The sequence below is a fragment of the Hyperolius riggenbachi genome, chromosome 5 (assembly GCF_040937935.1).
Source record: "Hyperolius riggenbachi isolate aHypRig1 chromosome 5, aHypRig1.pri, whole genome shotgun sequence".
NCBI classification, from domain to species: domain Eukaryota; kingdom Metazoa; phylum Chordata; class Amphibia; order Anura; family Hyperoliidae; genus Hyperolius; species Hyperolius riggenbachi.
Genome location: NC_090650.1, coordinates 181,607,157 through 181,630,516, shown reverse-complemented (window position 1 = coordinate 181,630,516; position 23,360 = coordinate 181,607,157). Strand labels below are relative to the sequence as shown.

Sequence of the window (23,360 nt, the reverse complement as noted above, 5' to 3'; positions counted from 1 at the left end):
TCCCCATTGACTTACATTATGTTCGGAGTTCGGGTCGAACACCCGAACATCGCGGCCATGTTCGGCCTGTTCGGCCCGAACCCGAACATCTAGATGTTCGCCCAACACTAGGTGTGAGGTCCGTGGTCTCTACACCCTGGAACTAGTCTGGAGTATAATATGATGGTACACAGTATCCCTAGTCTTGGGTTTGAGGTCCGTAGTCTCGACACCCTGGAACTAGTCTGAGTATAACAGAATGATAACACAAAGTCCCTAATCTTGGGTGTGAGGTCCGTGGTCTCGACACCCTGGAACTAGTCTGAAGTATAACACAATGATAACACAAGTCCCTAATCTTGGGTGTGAGGTCCGTGGTCTCTACACCTTGGAACTAGTCTGAAGTATAACAGAAGTAATCTGGCTCAGTGTGAATTCCCAGGTTCTCCTGGTTCAAACACACTGTGGGATCTGACTAAGGTCTGAGTGCTTCCACGTAAGTGTTCGCAAAGGCAGACAACTTGAGACTGAGCAGAAGTAACTATATATAGAGCAGCGCTCTCCGGTGCCACCCATCATTGATTGACCAATAGTCACTTGTTCTGAGGTCAGCTGACCCGCTTGGTCAGCTGATCCCTCCTTGGCTTGTCATAAAAGTTCTGCCTCAGCACTCGCGCGCGTATTCCTGAATCTGTGTGAACTAACAGACCCAGCCACACCAGACGCACGCTGCTGCGTGCAAACCTCCGCACTGGACGCGGAATCAGCCGCCTTGCTGTCAGTACACGCGGCGGCTTTTCCGCGTTCCCTTACAGAGGAGCTCTTTTTGTTCAGCGACGATAATATTTTTTCCGATCGCATTATGTGGTATGGCAGATATATTGACGACTTGTTAGTCGTCTGGGACGGCAGATCCGATGATGTGCCTAGGTTTCTGGAGTTTTTAAATGACAATCCCCTAAATTTGTCTTTAACTTATTCTTGGGCATCCCATGAAATAAGTTACTTAAACATTGTATTGAAAGGAGACTGTCAATCTAATTCTCTCCATTTCAAAACTTATCGGAAACCATGCAGTGGCAATTCCACTCTGAAGGCTAGTAGTTGCCATCTATCGCATACTATCAAGGCTATTCCAGTGGGAGAATTTACGAGGGCCCGGATAAATTGTTCCTCGAGCGAGAGTTTTTCCGCTGAGTGTGATTTGGTCACATCTCACTTGGAGGAACGAGATTATCTGGGTTGGATGATATCCAGAGGACGTAAGTTGGCCCTTAAGAAAACCAAGGAACAATTGTTAACCCAATCCCCCCTGTATCGTGATAATTCTTCCAATGGTGATGTGGTCTTTGTTACCACCTATAGTGAAGAATATAAACATATTGTCTCAATAGTTAAAGATCTTTTGCCTGTCTTAACCACTTGCCGACCGCACGCTTATACCGTGCATCGGCAAAGTGGCAGCTGCAGGACCAGCGACGCAGTTCTGCGTCGCCGGCTGCAGGCTAATTAATTAGGAAGCAGCCGCTCGCGCGAGTGGCTGCTTCCTGTCAATTCACGGCGGGGGGCTCCGTGAATAGCCTGCGGGCCGCCGATGGCGGCTCGCAGGCTAAATGTAAACACAAGCGGAAATAATCCGCTTTGTTTACATTGTACGGCGCTGCTGCGCAGCAGCGCCGTAAGGCAGATCGGCGATCCCCGGCCAATCAGCGGCCGGGTATCTCCGCCATGTGACAGGGGACGTCCTGTCACTGGCTGCACAGGACGGATAGCGTCCTGTGCAGCCTGGATCACTGGGCATGACAGGTAGGAGAGGGAGGGGGGAATTTCGCCGCGGAGGGGGGCTTTGAGGTGCCCCCCCCGCAACATGCCTGCAGACCGGAGCGATCAGACCCCCCCTGCACACCATCCCTATAGGGGGGAAAAAAGGGGGGCGATCTGATCGCTCTGCGTGCCAGCTGATCTGTGCTGGGGGCTGCAGAGCCCACCCAGCACAGATCCCAACAAACAGCGCTGGTCCTTAAGGGGGGGGGGGGTAAAGGGTGGGTCCTCAAGTGGTTAAAGATAATCTGTACTCTAAAATTCTTACAATAGAAAGCATACCATTCTATTCATTATGTTCTCCTGGGACCCTCTAAGCTGTTTCTGCCACTCCCTGCTGCAATCCTGGCTTGTAATTGAGAGTTTTAGGCAGTGTTTACAAACAAACTAACCAGCTTGTGATAGGCTCAGACTGTGACTCACACAGTGTGTGGAGTGGGTGTGTATAGCTTCTGCCAATGACAAGCAGTGCAGCACATTCCACACATTCCAGCCTCAGCCGACAGACCTGACAGAAGAGAGAAGATTAGATCATATAACATAGATAACACAGCCATTGTGCAATTAGGAAAGGCTGCAGTAACACAGACCACATTAGAACAGGTATAGGAACTTATAGAATAGAAGAAATAAGGATGAAAATTTTGTTACAGAATCTCTTTAAAATTAGATCCCCAAATAGGGAGAATCATTGACAAGGGGATTAGATTTGCTAGTAGACGGGCACCTACTATAGGGGGCATTCTCTCTCCTAGCCTTTTTTCCACCCACTCACGTCAGCCATGCTGGCTCAACACTGTAGGTTCTTATAAATGTGGCATGTCTTCATGCAACTATTGTTCTGTGCATTGTCTATCCAAAATTGTCACTTCTTTCTCTAATGGGAGGGTCTTTCATTTGAGACAATACATCAACTGCCACACAAGATTTGTGGTGTATGTGGTGTCATGCTCTCTTTGTCAGGTCCAATATGTGGGTTGTACAACCCGTTCCCTTAGGGAACGTATCGCAGAACACTACAGGGGAGCCGGCTGGCTGACCACTGAAATCTCAAATGTGGTAAAACATTTTCGCAGAACCATGGTGGTAATATGTCATCATTTTCTTTTCAGGCAGTGGAGCGTATTTTGAGACCCACCGAGGCAGAGATCTGTATAAGACTTTACATATGCGGGAAGCATTTTGGATTTTTAAATTAGATACTCGTATTCCCAAAGGTCTAAACTCCGAATGGGATTTGAGCCGCATAATTTGAGTCAAAATAATTATCCAATAATTGTGAGTTGTGCTCTTCTCCGCTTTATTTGTTTCTCTCTCAGTGTTCTCCTCAGTCCTTGCTGTACGCATTCAACATCTGCCCTGTCTTCTTTTCCTTATAATTATGCATTATACATAGGAGGTTTAAACCATTTTGTACTTTTGTACATTTTCATTTTTTTTGCAATTTTTGTATCTTTTGTACTTTTTGATATGTGCTTGTTCTTGTAATTTTGGCTCAGAAGTATGTTATGAATATCTTCTGATTGTCATATGTATTCATATGTCTATGTTTTTAGTGTGTGTGCACTTTATCTCCTTCACACCCTGGAGCCGCCCTTGTTGTTTTGGGCAGATTCGTTGATTGGAGGGTGTGGTTTTAGGTATTTAGAGATCACTTTCACAGTGTGGAATTTATGCTATGACTAAGGACCATTGTGTGTTCGAAACATGTTAGCAGACATGTTGTGCCGTGTTTCACTGCCATAATAAAGATTATTATACTTGTTGGATCATCTATCTGAACATCACTTTTTTTGGATATCGTTTGGTTGGGGTGGAGTTGCCTCATTCCTGCTCTGACCCTGCTGGGTGGCTGGTTGAGCAGACCTCACATCATATCTTTAAGGCTCGAAGCGGCAGACCAAGAAAAATCTCAGATAAACAGAAGCGACAATGGTGAGAACAGTCAGATTCAACCCACAGACCAGCACCAAAGACCTACAACATCATCTTGCTGCAGATGGAGTCACTGTGCATCGTTCAACCATTCAGCGCACTTTACACAAGGAGATGCTGTATGCGAGAGTGATGCAGAGGAAGCATTTTCTCCACCCACAGCACAAACAGAGACACTTGAGGTACGCTAAAGCACATTTGGACAAACCAACTTCATTTTGGAATAAGGTGCTGTGGAATGATGAAACTAAAATTAAGTTATTTGGGCATAACAAGGGGTGATATGCATGGAGAAAAAACAACACAGCATTCCAAGAAAAACACCTGCTACCTACAGTAAAATATGGTGGTGGTTCCATCATGCTGTGGGTCTGTGTGGCCAGTGCAGGGACTTAGAATCTTGTCAAAGTTGAGGGACGCATGGATTCCACTCAGTATCAGCAGATTCTGGAGACCAATGTCCAGGAATCCGGGACACAGCTGAAGCTGTGCCGGGGCTGGATCTTTCAACAAGACAATGACCCTAAACACTGCTCAATATCCACTAAGGCATTCATGCAGAGGAACAAGTACAACGTTCTGGAATGGTCATCTCAGTCCCCAGACCTAAATTTAATTGAAAATCTGTGGTGTAAGTTAAAGGAATACTGTAGGATGGTCGGGGGAAAATGAGTTGAACTTACCCGGGGCTTCTAATGGTCCCCGGCAGACATCCTGTGCCCGCGCAGCCACTCACCGATGCTCTGGCCCCGCCTCCGGTTCACTTCTGGAATTTCAGACGGCAATGCAAGCGCAGTGGTTTTCAGACTTTAAAGTCTTAAATTCCAGAAGTAAACCGGAGGCGGGGCCAGAGCATCGGTGAGTGGCTGTGCGGGCACAGGATGTCTGCCGGGGACCATTAGAAGCCCCGGGTAAGTTCAACTCATTTTCCCCTGACCCCCCTACAGTATTCCTTTAAAGAGAGCTGTCCATACTCGGAAGCCATCAAACCTGAATGAACTAGAGATGTTTTGTAAAGAGGAATGGTCCAAAATACCTTCAACTAGAATCCAGACTCTCACTGGAACCTACAGGAAGCATTTAGAGGCTGTAATTTCTGCAAAAAAAGAATCTACTAAATATTGATTTCATTTCTTTTTTGTGGTGCCCTAATTTTGTTTAACCTTCCTAGCTGTATGGACAGATTCTCCGTCCAAAAAAAAACATGCTGTGAACAGTATAAAAGTGCATACACATCAATACTCTCCTGCACTGTATACTAGACCCTTGCTTGACACATTTTGGCAAATTACAGGAAAAAAAAAAGTTTCAAAAAAATGTATTTTATCACTTTTTGCACAGAAATCCTTTCTGTAAATCCAATAAACTTAATTTCACTTCTGAAATATCACTGTGTGTGTCTCCTATATGATATATTTAACTGACATTTTTTATCGTAACAACCAACGATGTATACAGGAAAATCATGACGATTAACAAGGTTGCCCAAACTTTTACATCCCACTGTATGTGGCAAAGCTGTCAAGAAAGGGTCCAAAGTGACTTGTTCCAAAATTTGTGATGCTGTGAGAGTCTCTGACACTTCCAGGCCAAATGACACAGATCATGCATTTGAGATTGTTGAGATTTCTCTGCTTCATACGCCCAGTGATAAACTCGTTGGGCCCGCACCGCCAATGTAACACCCAAACGACCAGATTTATAACTTCAGTTTTTCATAATACTGAGCATCTTGTGGAGGCAAGTCGAAATACACTTTTTGTGATTCACCTGTTAAGAATGGAGAAACCAAGGCTGCCCACTGTTCTTTGAGTTCTCTCTGAGGTCCGTGCGCTCAAAGGTATGGAGGAACGCCTCCACATAATCATGTGATGTTATATTTTGTAAGAATGACTATTTCAACATGCCCAGTAGCACTTGACAGACTTTACTTGTGCCTTCAAGAAAGCTGCAGCAAAACCTCTTTCAGAGTTTGCCTATCTCTATTGGCAGCTTCAGCCAGTGCAGCAGTTGCTTCAGCATAAAGTTTGCTGATCCCTCTAAGTAGCCTCTGCTTCTGCTTGGTTACATCTGTCTCACTCACCCGCTTCAGACAATGCACTGATCTGGGCACTGATTAAACAGACTGTCTACTGATGCGCCTCCTGTGCTGTCTGACATTTGACTCTTGGGGCTTGATTCACAAAGCGGTGCTAACCCAGTAAAAGACTTTAGGCGTGATAACCATTGCACCACGCTGGTGAAAAGCCAGTTTAGGCGTGATAAGTTTAGGTGTGATAGGTTTAGGCGTGATACGTTGAGATAAGTTTAGATTGTACGCAAAGTCCCGCATGCAAAGCAGCGCCATTAAACTCTATGCGAAGTGCACCAGACTTTGCTAGCACAAAACTTTTGATCAGCTGTGCTCTGCGGTGCTAACCCAGTTGGTGCTTAAACTTATCACGCCTAAACTTATCACGCCTAAACTTATCATGCCTAAACTTATCATGCCTAAACTTATCACGCCTAAACTTATCACGCCTAAACTGAGTTTAAGCGTGATAAGGAGCTTTTCACCAGGGTGCTAACTGTTAGCACCGCTTTGTGAATCAAGCCTTTGGAGTGCAAGCTGTGTGCTGCAAGGGCTTCTTGATGGCTGGCATTTGTCTCTTGCTTTTTCCTGGAAGCTCCAAGAAAACAACTTAGAGAGTCTGAAGCCTCTTAAAATTCATCTTTTTATTTAACAAACCCCTTCTACACTATCACCCCATCTAAAACGCCACTATCCCGCGACAGAACACTGTGTTTAAGCCGCCCAAATCCCCGGGGCAATGTTGGGGGAGCGCTTCCTAGTAGAGGTAGAGCTTTGGGCTGTAGCTCTGCCTCTACTCCTGTCAATCGGCGCTGATCGCCACCTCCCCCCAGCCCCTCTCAGTCTTCTTTCACTGAGAGGGGCAGGGGAGAGGCAGAGATACACGTGGATTGACGCGAATGGAGACAGAGCTACAGCTCAAAGTTCTTCCTCCCCGGGCAGCAAAATCCACTACCAGGAAAGTTGTGGATCTTTGCCCCGGTGTTTGAGGGGGGGGGGGGTTAAACACAGCGTTCTGCCACGGGATAGTGGCGTTTTAGATGGGGTGGTGGTGTAGAAAGGGATTGTTAAATAAAAAGATGAATTTTGAGAGGCTTCAGAGTCTCTTTAAGTACCGGAATCTTGAAATATACACTCCATCCCATCCAGCACCTCCTCTGCCAAACACTGTCAGTGCAAGAAGAGCTGGAGCTAGCATCTCTGAAAGAACAACAACTCTTTTAAGAATTTCTCACCCAAGAGTATCTCAAGTGTTTAGAGATTTGCAGTTAAAAAAGACAAAACTTCAAGCGATAAGGATTATTCTGGCTAAAAAAGGCTGGTGAAAGAAAAGTGAAAGGCGATTAGCATGCATAGTTTACAACAACCGAAGGTCAACAACACAACAAATCGCAGATGAATTCAATGCAGGTGCATCACAAAGCATATCCCAACGCACAACAAGATGGACTTAGCAAAGGATGGGCTTTAGCAGCAAGAGACCATCAAGAAACAGAAAAATGGGAAAATATGCCTTTTGTGGGTCCTTGCCACCATCTTGATCAGTCTCAAATTGGTTTGATGAACATCAGTCAGAGTTTAACCTGCTTCCATGGCTAGCCCAGTCCAGCATGGGCCAGCAATGATATCCGCATCTTGTTGAGTCCATGCCAACCATGCCAAGAGGTGTTGTGTGTGTGTGCGTGTATAATAATTATATATATATATATATATATATATATATATATATATATATATATATATATATATATATATATATATATATATATATATACATATATATATACATATATATATATATTATATATATATATATATATATACACACACATACATACAAATACATACATATTTACACATACACACCCATTACCAATTGAAAGTTTTAGAACCTTTTCCAATTATTTATTTAAATTGAAGCAAGTACAAGGTAAGTGGTGGACTGCCAGGGCTTACAAATAATATATGCTACCCCAAACTTAAAAAAATTACATTTCAGAATGTTACAAAACAAGAAATAAATTAACAACTTAAAACTGTTCTACAGCAATAGAGGTTTATCAAACCTTAAAGAGAACCTGTACTGAGTAAAAATATTTAAAATAAACACATGAGGTAACTTCAAATGAACATTACATAGTTACCTTTCCATCAGTTCCTCTCAGAAGCTCACCATTTTCTTCTGACAATAATACCTTCCAGTTCTGACAATATTTTGTAAGAATTGAAATATATCAGTTACTCTCAGTTATAGATCAGTTGCTGTCAGTTACAGCTGAGAGGAGAACTGATGTGTCCAGGTTTCCCTATGGCTCAAGTGGGTGATGTTACAGTTTAACTGTGTGCTGAGCAGAAAGCTGTTATGGGTAATGGCCATTTTCAAAATGAAGGACGGAGAATTCTCTTGATCACAGTGAACAAACAGGACACGGGACAGGAGAAAGACACTGAGGAGTAGACTACATGGGAGGTGAGTATGACTTGTGTATGCTTATTTTGATTTTAATTTTCAGTTCAGGTTTTCTTTAAAAGTTGTTACTACCAATTTCTACAGGTGTCCCAAATTTTCCTAAATACCTACAACCTCTTCTATCTGCCTGTCTGTGTTTGAACACACCGTGGTAACATACCCTTATAAGCATATTTTGAATAGTATAGCACCGCAGAAATAAGTGCATTGCTATAAAAACGGTGAGAAAATTGCAGAAAGACAGACTATCATAACAAAAGTATAGATATTTTCTACAGAGAATTTTTAAAACAATTCCAGAGAGTCAGTGAGTACAGTCTCCTTCACCATCAAAAGGCACTCAGAAACTATGGGAACTTCTGAAAGGAAAAGATCTGACAGAGCAAAACAGCATCAGAAGATACGTTTCTGAGAGTCAACAGCTTGCATGATAGATAGCTCATGGAACCACAGTTTCAAGTGCAGCTTAATAGTTGTAGCAAGCAAGTCTCAGTTTTAACTTTAAAAAGACTTTGAGAAGCAGGTGTTGACAAATTGAATTGCAGCAAGAAAGCCATTCCTAAGAAGTCGACAGTAAAAAAGGAGGGTAGTCTGGGCCATGGAACATCACCAATGACTACTGAAGACAGTGTTATGGACAGGCCCGGATATACCTCACAGAAGCCTATAGGCACAGATGTCCTGGCGCCTTAGACTTTGCGCTCCATGAACCTACAAACCCCGCCAAACCGCACCGCAAGTGTGCCCAGCTGTCACTTCTTCCTTATTTCGATTGCCCATCATCATAGGTAGCTACAGGTGCCCCTTAGTATTAGGTAACCAGACGTACCCTTAATATTAAGTAGCTAGAGGAACCTCAGTATCAAGTAGCTAGAGGTGCCCCTGACTGAAGGGAGATCTGGTCAGTGGAATGCAGAGACCAGGATGAGTAACCTCTCATTTACAATTTCAATAGGACTCTGCTTAGTGAAATAGAGAGGTGCTCGGGGAGGGGAATGAGCCGCCTTTCCATCATCAGGCGCCTGTAGGCACTAGGCACGTGCCTTATGGTAAGTCCGGCCCTGGTTATGGACCTAATCAATCAATCTATTTTTCTTTTCTTTTTTTTTTTACAGGCATCTAAACCATCAATTTTTAGCCTGCTCATTCATCAGCTCACTCTTAGTCTAAGGCAAATTTGCAGCATGGGCCGTTAAAAGAAAAAGGGAAAAGGAAGTGGGTGACAACAAACGGGGAAAATGGGAAATCAGAAGAGGGAAAAGAGAAAAAAAGACAATAGTCAAAAAAGTCCCTCCACTATCTGAACTCAGTCAATTATTGGTTGCTGTCTGTCTAAATTTGTAACCCAAAACTCATATAGATTGATATCACCATGTTCAATCACATTGTTAGTACTGGAGTATTTTTCACATTCTACGTAGGCAGATATTTCAGCTATCCATTCCAAAATCTTTTTGTTTTTCCAGAGTTCAGCTATCATTTTTTTCCCAATTGAGGATGCAATTGTAATACAGTAAGTCTATCTTCTAATTTACAATGTGTAACCAGCCAGTGGCATAGCAATAGGAGTTGCAGAGGTAGCAACCGCATCGGGGCCCTTGGGCCAGAGGGGCCCCATAGGGCCCTCTCTCAACCGCTGTATTAGCTCTTTATTGGTCCTGTGCTTGTAATAATTACTACTAAAGGTGTTTTGAATGGTAGTAAACATTAACAAGCTGTTACCCATCCCCTTCTTGGACCTCTGACACTGTGGTTGTCCTTGGCAGGTTTTGGTGCGCCATATCAATTGATATGTATAGAGTGCTTGGGGGGGCCCCATCCAAAACTTGCACTGGGGCCCATAGCTGCTTAGCTACGCCACTGGTAACTGGGCTTATTTCAAAAAGAGCTGAGAATTAATCAAATTAATATTATAAAATAAACATTGTATCTAAGCCAGAGAAAAGCTTGAATCTCAGCCCAAAATTTGTACTATGGGGCAGGTCTACCAGACAGGAATGTAACCTTTGACCAGCGTTCCAAAACTCCAACATTTATCTTCTGTAATGAGTAATGACACTGTTCCCCTGGAACAGGGTCCATCTGAAAATGGCACAGGGAGAAAAATGGCACACCTTTCTGCCGATAAATGTATCATAAAATGCTATTTGCCGTTTTAATGTAAATACAATAAAACGGTAAATTTTGTTTTATGATACATTTATTGCAGAGCGGTGCACCATGAAAAACATGCAGGGGGCTGCTAGTATAGGCAGCGGGGGTTGGGGGAGAGAGGCAGCAGAACACTGGAGGGCATAGGTGGAGGATGTGTGTAATAGGCATACGTTACCTTGTCCTGGGCCGGCGATCGCTCCTTCCCTACGCTCCTTCACTTCTTCCATTTGTTTGCTGTAGTCCGGCAGCCAGCCAATCACCATGCGGAGACTGAAACCACATGGTGATTGGCCGGCTGCAGGACTACAGCAAACGAATGGAAGAAGTGAAGGAGCGGAGGGAAGGAGCGATCGGCAGCCCAGGACAAGGTAACGTATGCCTCTGCACACATCCCCCCCCCGATGCCTATGCCCTCCTATGCCTACCTATTGCCTGTCTACCTATACTGAGGCATCTACCTATAGCCTGGCTACCTATACTGGGACTCCTACCTATTGCCTGGCCACCTATATTGGCACACCTACCTATTGCCTGGCTACCTATGCTGAGGCACCTACCTATGCCTAGCTACCTATACTAGGGCACCTACCTATTGCCTGGCTATCTATACTGAGGCACCTACCTATGCTTAGCTACCTATACTGGGGAACCTACCAATTGCCTGGCTACCTAATATACTGGCACACCTACTTGCCTGGCTACCTATACTGAAACATCTAACTATTGCCTGGCTACCTTTACTGGCACACCTACCTATTGCCTGGCTACTTATACTGGCACAGCTACCTATTGCCTGGCTACCTATACTGAAGCACCTACCTATGCCTATCCACCTGTACTGTGACACCTACCTATTGCCAGGCTACCTATACTGGCACACCTACCTATTGCCTGGCTACCTATACTGAGGCACTTACCTATACTTGGCTACCTATAGTGGGGCACCTGCTAAGCCTGGCTACCTATACTGAGGCACCGGCTATGCCTAGCTACCTATTCTGGGGCTCCTATGCCTGGATACCTATACTGGTGGCACATACCTGGCTAACCTTTACAAGGGGCAACTATGCCTGGTTAACCTAAACAGAATTTTCTTTTTTGTTGTTGTTGCACTGCAGCTATAACATGCGGTGCAAATTGTGGGGTGTTGTGCGATCATTCCAAATGGTTGGTTGGGGGGGGGGGGGATATGGCTGTCGGCCCTCGACCTGGTTTAAGTTTTACCTTTCGGCCCTCCGTCTGTTTGAGTTTGACACCCCTGCTATAGACACTGACATATTTATTTCCTTTTTAACAATTCAAATTGCCTGGCTGTCCTGCTTATCATCTACCTCTAATGCTAGGTACACACCATATGTTTTTTCGGCTGATAGATGGTTTGATAGATAAATTCCGGACCGTCATGTCCAATATTATTTCTGATCATTTTACTGGTCGATTTCTCATAGAAGTGAATGGAAATTGATAAGAAAAGATAAGAACATCAAGCAGAAAATTGAGCGGAGAATCGATCTGACAGAAAATCAACAGAAAAAATGCATCGTATGTACCTAGCATAATACTTTTAGCTACAAAATAACATGAATATCAGGTTCATGAACAAACATTAATATCAGGTGTTTTGGACTGAAATCTGACTGGATTAGCAGCAGCATGCTTGTTTCATGTGTGTGATTTATTTAGCTTCTAAGGGTACAATGGTTAATTTGCATATATTCAGCAGTGGTGCCTGTGAGACATCTCGAGCTCACTCCAACCTGAATTATCGCAAATTCTTTCTGTTTTAGGAAAGCAAACTTTTGTTTTTCTTAACATCTTAGTAAGGGGGCTTTTAGGATCATTGTAGTCCCTTACACACCCCAATGAGTTCTGGGTCACCATGAGCTTGCTGGTTAGTCTGTGCCTCTCGGATTTACAAGCCCTACTCCATAGAGCCAAATTAATCCATGCCATGCACTGATGAGGATCAAACAATCCGAAACAGTCTGTATGCATGTTGGATTGTTATGGCTCTGTACATATTAACAAGCTGACACATCATTGCATTCCAGCGGTTCTGGAGGTGTGTTTAGCTTCTAAGGGTACAATGGTTAATTTGCATATATTCAGCAGTGGTGCCTGGGAGACATCTCGAGCTCACTCCAACCTGAATTATCGCAAATTCTTTCTGTTTTAGGAAAGCAAACTTTTGTTTTTGATTTATTTAGAAAATGTTGTAAACCTTAGCATAGAAACAAATACAAGGAGAGTCCATGTAAGACAGAAAAAAAGAAAAATATCTAAGTCAAAGTTTAACGTTCTATTAACCCTCTGGGCGATAATCCCGAGCTGAGCTCGGGGAAAACCGCCGCAGAGGATTTCTCAGGCCCTGGTGGGCCGATTTGCATACATTTTTTTTGTTGCACACAGCTAGCACTCTGCTAGCTGCGTGTATATACCGATCGCCGCCGCTCCACGCTGATTCGCCGCTACCCGCCTTGCCGCGCCACCCCCCCAGACCCCGTGCGCAGCCTGGCCAATCAGTGCCAGGCAGCGCTGAGGGGTGGATCATGACTCCCTCTGACGTCACGACGTCGATGACGTCATCCCAATCGTTTCCATGGCGACGGGGGAAGCCAAACAGGAAATCCCGTTCTGAACAATTTCCTGTTTGCTCTGATCGCCGGATGCGATCGGAGGGGGTGGGGGATGCCGCTGCACAGCGACTATCATGTAGCTAGCGCTGGGCTAGCTACATGATTAAAAAAAAAAAAAGTGCTGCGCTGCCGGCCGCCCCCTGGTGATATTATTGTATCGCCCAGGAGGTTAAGATTGCCAGGTTGGCGACTGGACGGTTTTTTTAATAAAAAAAAAAATATTGCATGCAGCCAACTAAAAGTTGGCTGCATGAAAGCCCACTAGAGGGCGCTCCTGTTGCGTACTCCGGCGATTAGAAGTAACAAGAAAGGCCGCGATTTCGCTTTCCTCGTCGCCATGGCGACGAGTGGAGTGACGTCATGGATGTCAGCCGACGTCCTGACGTCAGCCGCCTCCGATCCAGCGCTTAGCACTGACCGGAACTGTTTGGTCCGGCTGCGCTGGGCTCGGGCGGCTGGGGGGACCCTTTTTCGCCGCTGCACGCGGCGGATTGCCGCGCTGTGGCAGCGATCAGGTAGCACACACGGCTGGCAAAGTGCCGGCTGCGTGTGCACCTTTTTATTTGATAAAAATCGGCCCAGCAGAGCCTGAGCGGCAGCCTCCGGCGGTAATGGACGAGCTGAGCTCATCCATACCGCCAGGCTGGTTAATGAAGCAATACTAGGACTGGAGCAAGTCCTTTTGTTTTTAGAAATAAATCTCACTAATATTAGAAATGCGAAAGTTTGGATGTTTGTTACTAAATCACGCAACAACGGCTGATCGGATTTGAATGAAATTTGTCATACACATAGTACATTACCTGAAATAACATATAGGATACTTTTTATCCCCATAACCAAAAAGTGGACGGAGACAAACTGCAGCCATTCTTACACTGTTAATAGTAGGGTTATCAAACTTTGCACAGTTGGTCACTGGGTGACTGGGATTAATATTCAGAAAAGTGGGTGGCGCCTACAAAAGCCAATCAAAATTCAACTATTGAATTTCAAGGGGAATATTTAATTGCTGCCATTCTTGCACTGTTAATGGCACAAGCCTCAAACCTGGTACAGTTGGTCACTGGGTGACTGGGGTTTAAATTCAGAAAAGGGGGTGGAGCCACAGACAATCAGATTTGTTTAATTTCAATTGAAATTATTGATGCCAAAGACCGCAAAGCTCACAAACGAGGTCATTGACTGGTTAGAAAAATTGGTTAAAACCATTGGTTAGGAAAAGTGGGCAGAGCCAAAACCAGATAAATACATACCCGGGCAACGCCGGGCCATCAGCTAGTAAATAAATAAATAAGGCTATTGTTTGGACTTTGCCCCATCCCATAAAAGAAGGGGAAAGTCACAGTTAAATCTAGGGTTATATGTGGAGTAATGGCAGTCCTCCACGTTGGGCTAGATCATCCGTAATCATAAAAGCACTATATTTATCTTATTATTTATATTGGTTGGCTATATTCAGAATAATAGCCAGCCAATAGTTCTCCCACTTTTTATACTGTAAATATGGGGCCTACCTAGCATCGCAACATGTGCACTGACATTTGAGATAGATGGCCCCTGGGCTCACCCTACTCAGGAGTCCTTAAGTAAAAATATTCTTCAAATCCTCCTCTTCAAGCAGCAGCAGCAGCTCCAGTTTGTCCCTTGCCCACACAATGCCTGGGGTATGGCTGCAGAATTGATGTGCATCTCTAAAATATTCTTCCACATCCTCTGTTTCTTCCTCATCTCCATCCTCCTATTCCAACTCCTGAGTGAAGCTGGCTATTGGCCCTTCTCAATGCCAACGCAGGCTGTGAAGTAGGAATGGAAAGCCCCACATGTTCTTTCCCTCCCCATTCTCTCCGCTCTCCATTTTCCATTAGGCCACATAGGGTATAATCAAATAAATAGAGTACGTATTGTGGCACTACCACATCAATTGGGCGCTGAGTGGAGCCTCACCTTAACCTTACCTTATGTGCCTAACCTCACCACCTAACCCCACCGTCTAAGCCCCCCTGGTAGGTGCCTTATCTTAACCCTCCACCAAATGTCTAACTTTAACCCTGGGCTACTACATAGTATTTAATGGTTGTAGCCACAGGTCACTATAGCGTGCCAACTTTATCAGAGTTTACTACATCAGGCCCATTAACATTAGTACTCCAGCAGTACTTTTATTTTGGATGTTCTATTTGACATTGGTATTGCTCCACTTCCACTTTTGCACTGTAGTCTAGTATAACTTTGCAACATGCAACAAATAGGACTACAATGATTAAAAATTTTAGTTACAGCATACCTCCAAGAAATTCCATAAGTCTTGCAAGTAGTGTTTGATGCTTTTCTGGATCACAATATTCAGTTGTATGAAAAAAGATACAAGTGTCATGCCAAGGAATGCCATCTGTCAACATAATTTAAAAAATAAATACATTTACAGTTCACACATGCATATATTTCATTGATTTCTATAGTAGACCATAATTCATCACTCAAGTACAGTGGTCATGATAAAAAAAAATCATTACTTCAAGCCTCTGTATGCCAAACAGTTATCCAGAATGCAATTTCTGTAGTCTTAAAATAATTTTTGAATCTTGCATTTAAAATAACTAATGCACCTAGCACCCCTATACTGTGTCCATAAAATAAATACGGTAGTTAATTGTGAATTTTGCTGACATCCAAAAATTATGTTGCTCAGCCCAGCTCAAAGCATGCAGATGTATGCTCCTATCAGCATTCAACCAAAGGAGATGATAATGGAGAGCAGGTTCCGACCCAAGGTTTGGCAAGGCACCATAAATCGTTGAAGGGCAGTGGGAAAGGTTATATAATATAATACCTTTGATGAACATAGCATGGTTGCCTAGTGATATTTTGATTTTTATCAGTGCAAATTGTGAATTTGTGTGATTCTGTGAGTTGGGTTTGTGAGAGTAGCAACATAACAATTTAATTTATGGAGAACCACTAGGGTTTTGTATATTGGCTAAAAGTGTGCTATACAGCGCAGTTCTGGATGCAGCCTTAGATTACAAAGGCAAAAAAGAGGTATTTGCATGGCGTCACCAACTGTCTTACATTACATTATGGTCTGCTTTTTTGGGAAATTATGATCTGCATTTGCTTATTTAAATAGAACAATACAGAGGCGTAACTAGAAATCACTGGGGCCCCCTGCAAAACTTTGGATGGGGACCCCCTCCCCCTCCCACCATGCTTTCTGCACAGGTAAACTGAGAACCAATGTTATTCAATTGGCTAGAGCACACTTGAATGCGTTTTCCCCATGCAGATAAAAACAGGCAGCAGTGAAGCACTGCTGGCATTTTCTCTATCAAGTGCATTCACTTCTGTGATAAAACATGCATGTTTTCACACATACAGACACACATGGTGTGCAGAAAACATATGCAGAAAACCGATAGATGAGTGTGCTCCCAGCATCAGCTTATTACACTCACTCTGTCCTACTCTGATGAAACAGAACTGGCTCTGCAGACTCCTCCAGCATCACTACAGTACACAGCGCTTGGGGAGGGGTAAAGAGGCTGGGGGCAGGGCACTGTGCACTCTGCTGAACACTGAATAGGGACTCTGCGAGGAGAACGCCAGCGCATACCACTAAGGCTGCATCTGAAATGACCACCAGCTCAGTGTGTAGCACCTATATAGACTTTCTACACACTTCGCATTCAATTCAGATGCAAATCATATGCAAATCTGCTACTACTTATCATGCAAACAGGAAACTCAGGAGGAGGGGCTGGGAGCAGCTAACCTGACAGTTACATAGTTACAAAGTTAAGGAAAGGTGGGGGGGGAAGGCTGCGCATCCCTAAACACATGCTGCAATTGAATGGTTAATCGCACAGGCATACACCGCCTCTGCCAGACTGAAAAATGCATGCCCTGCATCCAAGACAAGTGCTAACATTTATTAAACTAGGAGGTACTTTAGCTTCCAATATGGTTTGCATGCAAAGTATATTATACTAGACACTTGCGCCACGGTGAGGCAGACCTCCGGGCAAGTGACCTAACCTAAATTTAAAACCTCGGGAGCAGCTAAGCAGAAAAAAATGTGTAACTTACATTTGGTATAACAGCGAGGAGAACTCCAGCGCATACCACTAAGGCTGCATCTGAAATGACCACCAGCTCAGTGTGTAGCACCTATATAGACTTTCTACACACTTCGCATTCAATTCAGATGCAAATCATATGCAAATCTGCTACTACTTATCATGCCTGTGCGATTAACCATTCAATTGCAGCATGTGTTTAGGGATGCGCAGCCTTTTCCCCCCACCTTTCCTTAACTTTGTAACTATGTAACTGTCAGGTTAGCTGCTCTCAGCCCCTCCTCCTGAGTTTCCTGTTTGCATGATAAGTAGTAGCAGATTTGCATATGATTTGCATCTGAATTGAATGCGAAGTGTGTAGAAAGTCTATATAGGTGCTACACACTGAGCTGGTGGTCATTTCAGATGCAGCCTTAGTGGTATGCGCTGGCGTTCTCCTCGCTGTTATACGAAATGTAAGTTACACATTTTTTTCTGCTTAGCTGCTCCCGAGGTTTAAAATTTAGGTTAGGTCACTTGCCCGGAGGTCTGCCTCACCGTGGCGCAAGTGTCTAGTATAATATACTTTGCAAGCAAACCATATTGGAAGCTGAAGTACCTCCTAGTTTAATAAATGTTAGCACTTGTCTTGGATGCAGGGCATGCATTTTTCAGTCTGGCAGAGGCGGGGTATGCCTGTGCGATTAACCATTCAATTGCAGCATGTGTTTAGGGATGCGCAGCCTTTCTCCCCCACCTTTCCTTAACCGAATAGGGACTGTCTACAAATCTTTGTCTGCAAAACTTTGTATGATTCCTTATCAGTGGCTGAGCAGATACAGTCAGTAGAACAACTGTGCAGAGAACAGAAAGTTGTAGTCTTAGTTGTCAGTCTCTCAGGATAGGGAAAAGAAACTTCTCCTACCACGGTGCCCCCTGTGGCTTCTGGGCCCCCCTGCGCCTGCATCCCTTGCAGGGTCTATTGTTATGCCCCTGGGGCAATATTATTCTTTGCTGGATGTTTACATGGCTCTTCCGTTTAATTTTGTTCATGTAAAATACATTGTGGTTGTCCTCCGTTACTTATCTTGGTAGCTTGTATTGCTACATCCACAAGCCACACTCACAAAGCCATATAAGTCCATGCTATTGATTGGCCAATGCCAAAGTGTTCAAAATCAACGCTTTGCAAACTCAGCTGCATAAATGACTTTTTAAAATTAATGCCATAATTGTGCCATAAATCAGGATACTAGATGCATGTTTTTTCTTCATGGAAGAAAAGGAATTATGGCTTTACTTACTGTTCTGAAGCAATGCATTATATTTTCGCTTTCAAGACACATGCTACAAGTTAATGTGCAATTGCTTTTTGTTTTCAAGATGTCAATACTATGACCAGGGAGTGCAGAGATCCATTGCTATTGCTGCAGAGGGAGTTAACCTGTAATGGGGCACCTATAGCTAGTTCACCTGTACTGAGGAACCTAAAGCTGGCTAACTATACTGGGGCACCAATAGCTGGCAAACTATACTAGGTCACCTTGCTAACTATACTGGGGCACCTATAGCTGGCTTTCTCTACTGAGGCACCTATAGCTGGCTAACTATACTGGGGCACCTATAGCTGGATAACCTTTACTGGGGCACCTAGAGCTGGCTAACCTATACTGGGGCACATATACCTGGTTAATCTATACTGGGGCACCTATAGCTGTCTACCTAATCTGGGGTGCCTATAGCTGGCAACCTATACTGCGGACACATATACTTACCATTAGGGTGCTGATCTCTCGCTGTGTACTCTCCTATAGTGACATGTTCCGCGGTGATTGGTGTAGATGACGCTAGGGTCACACAGCTTCATCAACATCTGGCAGCAAATTATTTATTTTGTATTGAGTTCAATACAATAACTTCGCGGGGAATTCCGCAGGCGGATGAGCACCGCACGCTGGGCGACACAGGACAGATAATGTATAAATGCACACGCAGAGGTACATTTATACACTAGGGGGCAGCAGTGAGAAGATGGACACAAACGATCCTCAAGAGATTTCATGCTGAAATTGATCGGGAATCAGGCTTCGGTGTATAGGCAGACGGCAGATCTCTCGCTAATCAAATTCAATCAGGGAAATATTTGTCTCTTGGTCGATTCTGTCTATCATCGCTAGATGTATGGCTACCTTTACATGCAGTGCAGGCTGAGCAGTCACAGCTCAGAAATGTAAATCATCAGAGATTTTTGGGAGTCATTTTAGTTTTGATTTGATTTTGTGTTTCAAGCATATATTATTCTCAAAATGTATAATAGACTGTTGCTTGACACATTTTGGTAAGTTACAGAAAAGAGGGTTATGAAAATTAATTGGATCACTTTTTGCACAGAAATCCAGCAGAAACTGAATACCAGGGAGGTTAATACAAATCCTGCAAGCAGCGAGAATAGAGTAACGTGATCAGTTACAATGCAATAATGTGAGCAGGCCCATAGAATTGCATGGGCAGTGAGTTGACATGCAGAACTATTCTACTATGCAACTGAGCAATGTGAACTAGACTTTAATGTATATTTTGCAATAATTCGTTACAGTTTTGCGAGTCAGGTGAAAATTCACATTTCAAAGTGAAAATTACTTTTGCAAAAATTCAAGCTCACCCCTATACACAACATGTGGAACCCTTGATACATATGGGTTACTGTAGCCGGAGACTACGACGGGCGCAACTTCTGTCAGCTGAAAACAGGAAACTGAAGCTATAATTGGCAAAAGCTTACCAAAATAGATAATACAAGATTAGAAGAATGCTGCCTAGTTTGTTAAGTCTAGATGTCAGTTGGAGCATTCATATGGTAGGGACAGAATTTGGAATGGACAATATGAAATCATAGATCCATCCTGCATTGTGTCAAAAGTTCAGGCTGCTCATTCTGGTGTAAGGGACATTTTATTGGCACACTTTGGGAGGGGACCCTTAGAACCAACTGAACATCAGTTAAATGCCAAATCCTTCCTGAGTATTGTTTTGACTATGTCCATCCCTTTATAACCTCACTGTACATGTCTTCTGACAGCTCCTTACAGCAGGATAATGTATCATGCCACAGTCAGAGCTCACATCAGCTCGTACTGGTTTCTTAAACATAACAATGAGTTCATTGTGTAAGCCAATGGCTTCCACAGTCACCAGATCTCATTTAAATTGAGCTTCTTTTGGAAGCACCAATGCTATCAAGCCAATAAGGACCAAGATTTCTGTTTTGCTCACCTTGTTGAATCTAGCAAGGTGTACCTAATAAAGCGGACAGTAAATGTAATTTATGAATTTCAAAAGGTAAATATTAAAAATATGCTATGTCTTTCAACCTTAAAACCAAGTAGTCAGCAGCCCAGTGGACGCACGCACCCCCAACAGCTATCTAGCACATCTCCAGCTCCTGGAACCATCAGCCTTTCTATCAGGCCTCTACCTCACGCAGCAATTAACCTATCCATCAAGCCAAATCTCAGCAGCTGCCAGTCCAAGCATCCCTTCCATTTAAGAAAGGGGATTTAAGAAACGTGTAGTCTCTCAAAAAATGCTGTGTCTACATGTCTGTATGGTAACAACTGCAATGCCAGCAGATTGACTACACACACATTTAACTGAGAGGCTAGGAGACAGAGCACCTTTTTGCTCAAATCTGGGAGGGAGGACTGCAATGACTGAGAGCTTCTGGAGGTAAAGGAATAGCTGGTACATACTGCAGGTAAGATAGATATTCTGATGCTACAACTACTTCTGGGAGAATCTGCAATTTTCTCACTGTCTGAGGACTGACTTCTCGTGACAACATGAAAATCATATGACGCTTGAAAGGGTTCTATGATGGCTTTGGGGTGGTGAGGTTCGTCACTGTGGATGGGGGAAGCTGGAAGAAGATGAACAGTAGAAGTTTAGGATTGGCTACCTTGTTGTCCAGTTGTTTTGTAATGTTTCCACTGCACCTTGTCAAGGTTATTCATATGTGTTATTAATATAGTTGTTCCCAAATGAGAGCCAGTCTGTCATCAAGTTTTTGCTTGCACATGGTGCAAAATGCCTCAAACTTATCATCTGCTTTCATAGTTAAGAAGGCCCAGACTATAGAGCAAGAATCCCCAAACGTTTTGGGTCGAGGGCCGGGTCAACATACTTCAGACTGCTGGGGAGCGGAGTATACATAGAAGTCCTTGCGGGCCAGACAGTGATGCATACTAAGGTGACAACCTTCAGTCCAATTGGGCATTAGTGTCACCTGATGTGGAATTTAATTGGAAACCAGCGAATTACTGCTTTCTGGCTTCATTCTATATGCGGACCATCAATATTTAAAAATGTAGCTGACCGCATCTTTAATACATTTTGTGTGTGGGGGGCCACATTCGGCTCACGGGCCTTAGTTTGAGGACCACTGCTACAGAGGTATACACAACAGATACAGGTCTCTCTTTCTAAAGGTTTGTTGCCTGTCACAAGCTGTCTGTGCTAGCCCTCCCAAATGTTCATCCGGTGGCTTAGTGTTCACTTCCTACTTTGCATGCAGCTGCAGTTCAAACAAGTCACCCTAATAGCTACTACTGTCTTTACACGCTGAAGGTTCTCATAGCCTATAATCATTATTGTCATCACTGGTATAATCCTCAGTGCCTATGTTCACATAGGCAGCCACTACATAAAGTGGTGATTAGTGAGGGCTGATCGTCTCAGTGTGCAGTTCACCAGGTGGACAGCAAACATTTTGAATAGTTTGTAAACTTAGCCTCTTGAGGACCGCAGTGCTAAACCCCCCTAGTGACCAGGCCATTTTTAGTGAAATAGGCCACTGCAGCTTTAAGGCCAAGCTGCAGGACCGCACAACACAGCACACAAGTGATTTCCCCCCTCTTTTCACCCCACCATTAGAGCTCTCTGTTGGTGGGGTCTGATCGCCCCCTCTGTGTTTATTTTTTTTTACATAAATATTTTTGTTATTGTTTTTGTTAAAAAAACAGCTTCTTCTTTAAATCCTTTCCCTCCCTCCCTCCCTCCCCACAGCCGGCCAATCATGGCTTCTGCCTAGGAGAGCCGATCGCTCTCCAGTGTCCCAGGGGGACAGCCGTGTCACACGGCTGTCCCCAGTACAGCGCTGCTGCTGATCGAAGCGATGTACAATGTATTTAGACGGCGATTCCGCCGTCTAACAGTTGCCGCTCGGAGACTGAAGGAGGGGCGGAGCTCCACCCCCCGAACAGGAGATGCGCACGCACCCTGCGCGCGATCTCCTGCACTGCGAGCCCCAAGGACTTTACGCCAATCGGCGTTAGGCGGTCGGCAAGCGGTTAAAGGACCACTGTCACGAAAATCTTAAAATTTAAAATATATGTAAACCTATACAGATAAGAAGTACGATTCTTTCAAAGTAAAATGAACAATAAATTACTTTTCTCCTAGGTTTCTTTTACTTACAGTAAGTAGTAGAAATCTGACAGAACTAACAGGTTTTGGAATAGCCCATCTCCTCTTGGGGGATTCTCAGGGTTATCTTTATTTTCAAAAGCACTTAGTGAATGGCAGTTGCTCCGTCCAACTGCCAAAAAAAGTGTGTAGCAGTGGTGTAGCAATAGGGGTTGCAGAGGTAATGACCGCATTGGGGCCCTTAGACCAGAGGGCCCCATGGGGCCCTTCCTAAACCAAAGTATAAGCTGTTTATTGGTCCTGTGGTGGTAATAATCACCTCTATAGATGCTATGAATAGTAGTAATCATTAACAAACTGTTCCCCATTCCCTTCTTGCAACTGTAATACAGTAGATGACCTTGGCAGGTTTTGTTGCGCCATATCAATTGTTACGTATAGAGTGCTTGGGGGGGGGGGGGGGGGGCATAGCTCCATAGCTACTGTACGCCACTGGTGTGTAGCAAGCACGGAGGCTGGCCAGCATCTTTTATAAATCTTTTTAAAGGAGTGTCTTTATAAAGAATAAAGGCCATGCTGAGAATCCCCTATGGGGAGATGAACTAGCCCAAAACCTGTCAGTAACGTCAGATTTCTACTACCTACTTTAAGAGACAGCAACATAGGAGAAAAGCAATGTATGGCTCATTTTACTCTGGAAGAAACATGCTTCTTATTTGTATGGGTTTTTTCATGTATTTTAAAATGTAAGATTTTTGCGACAGTGGTCCTTTAAACCATTGCTGTGAACCCTAATGGAGTCTATTAGAGGAGAACTT

General features: G+C 43.9%; 1 protein-coding gene across 1 annotated transcript in view; it reads right to left on the bottom strand.

The window, feature by feature from the left end:
- Nucleotides 1–23,360, bottom strand: part of LOC137518507 (polycystin-1-like protein 1) — a 330,792-nt gene that overhangs the window by 198,195 nt on the left and 109,237 nt on the right. Inside the window, exon 8 of the mRNA XM_068236461.1 lies at nt 15,354–15,458. Coding sequence (XP_068092562.1) covers nt 15,354–15,458 — 105 coding nt within the window. The remainder of the gene's footprint in view (nt 1–15,353; nt 15,459–23,360) is intronic.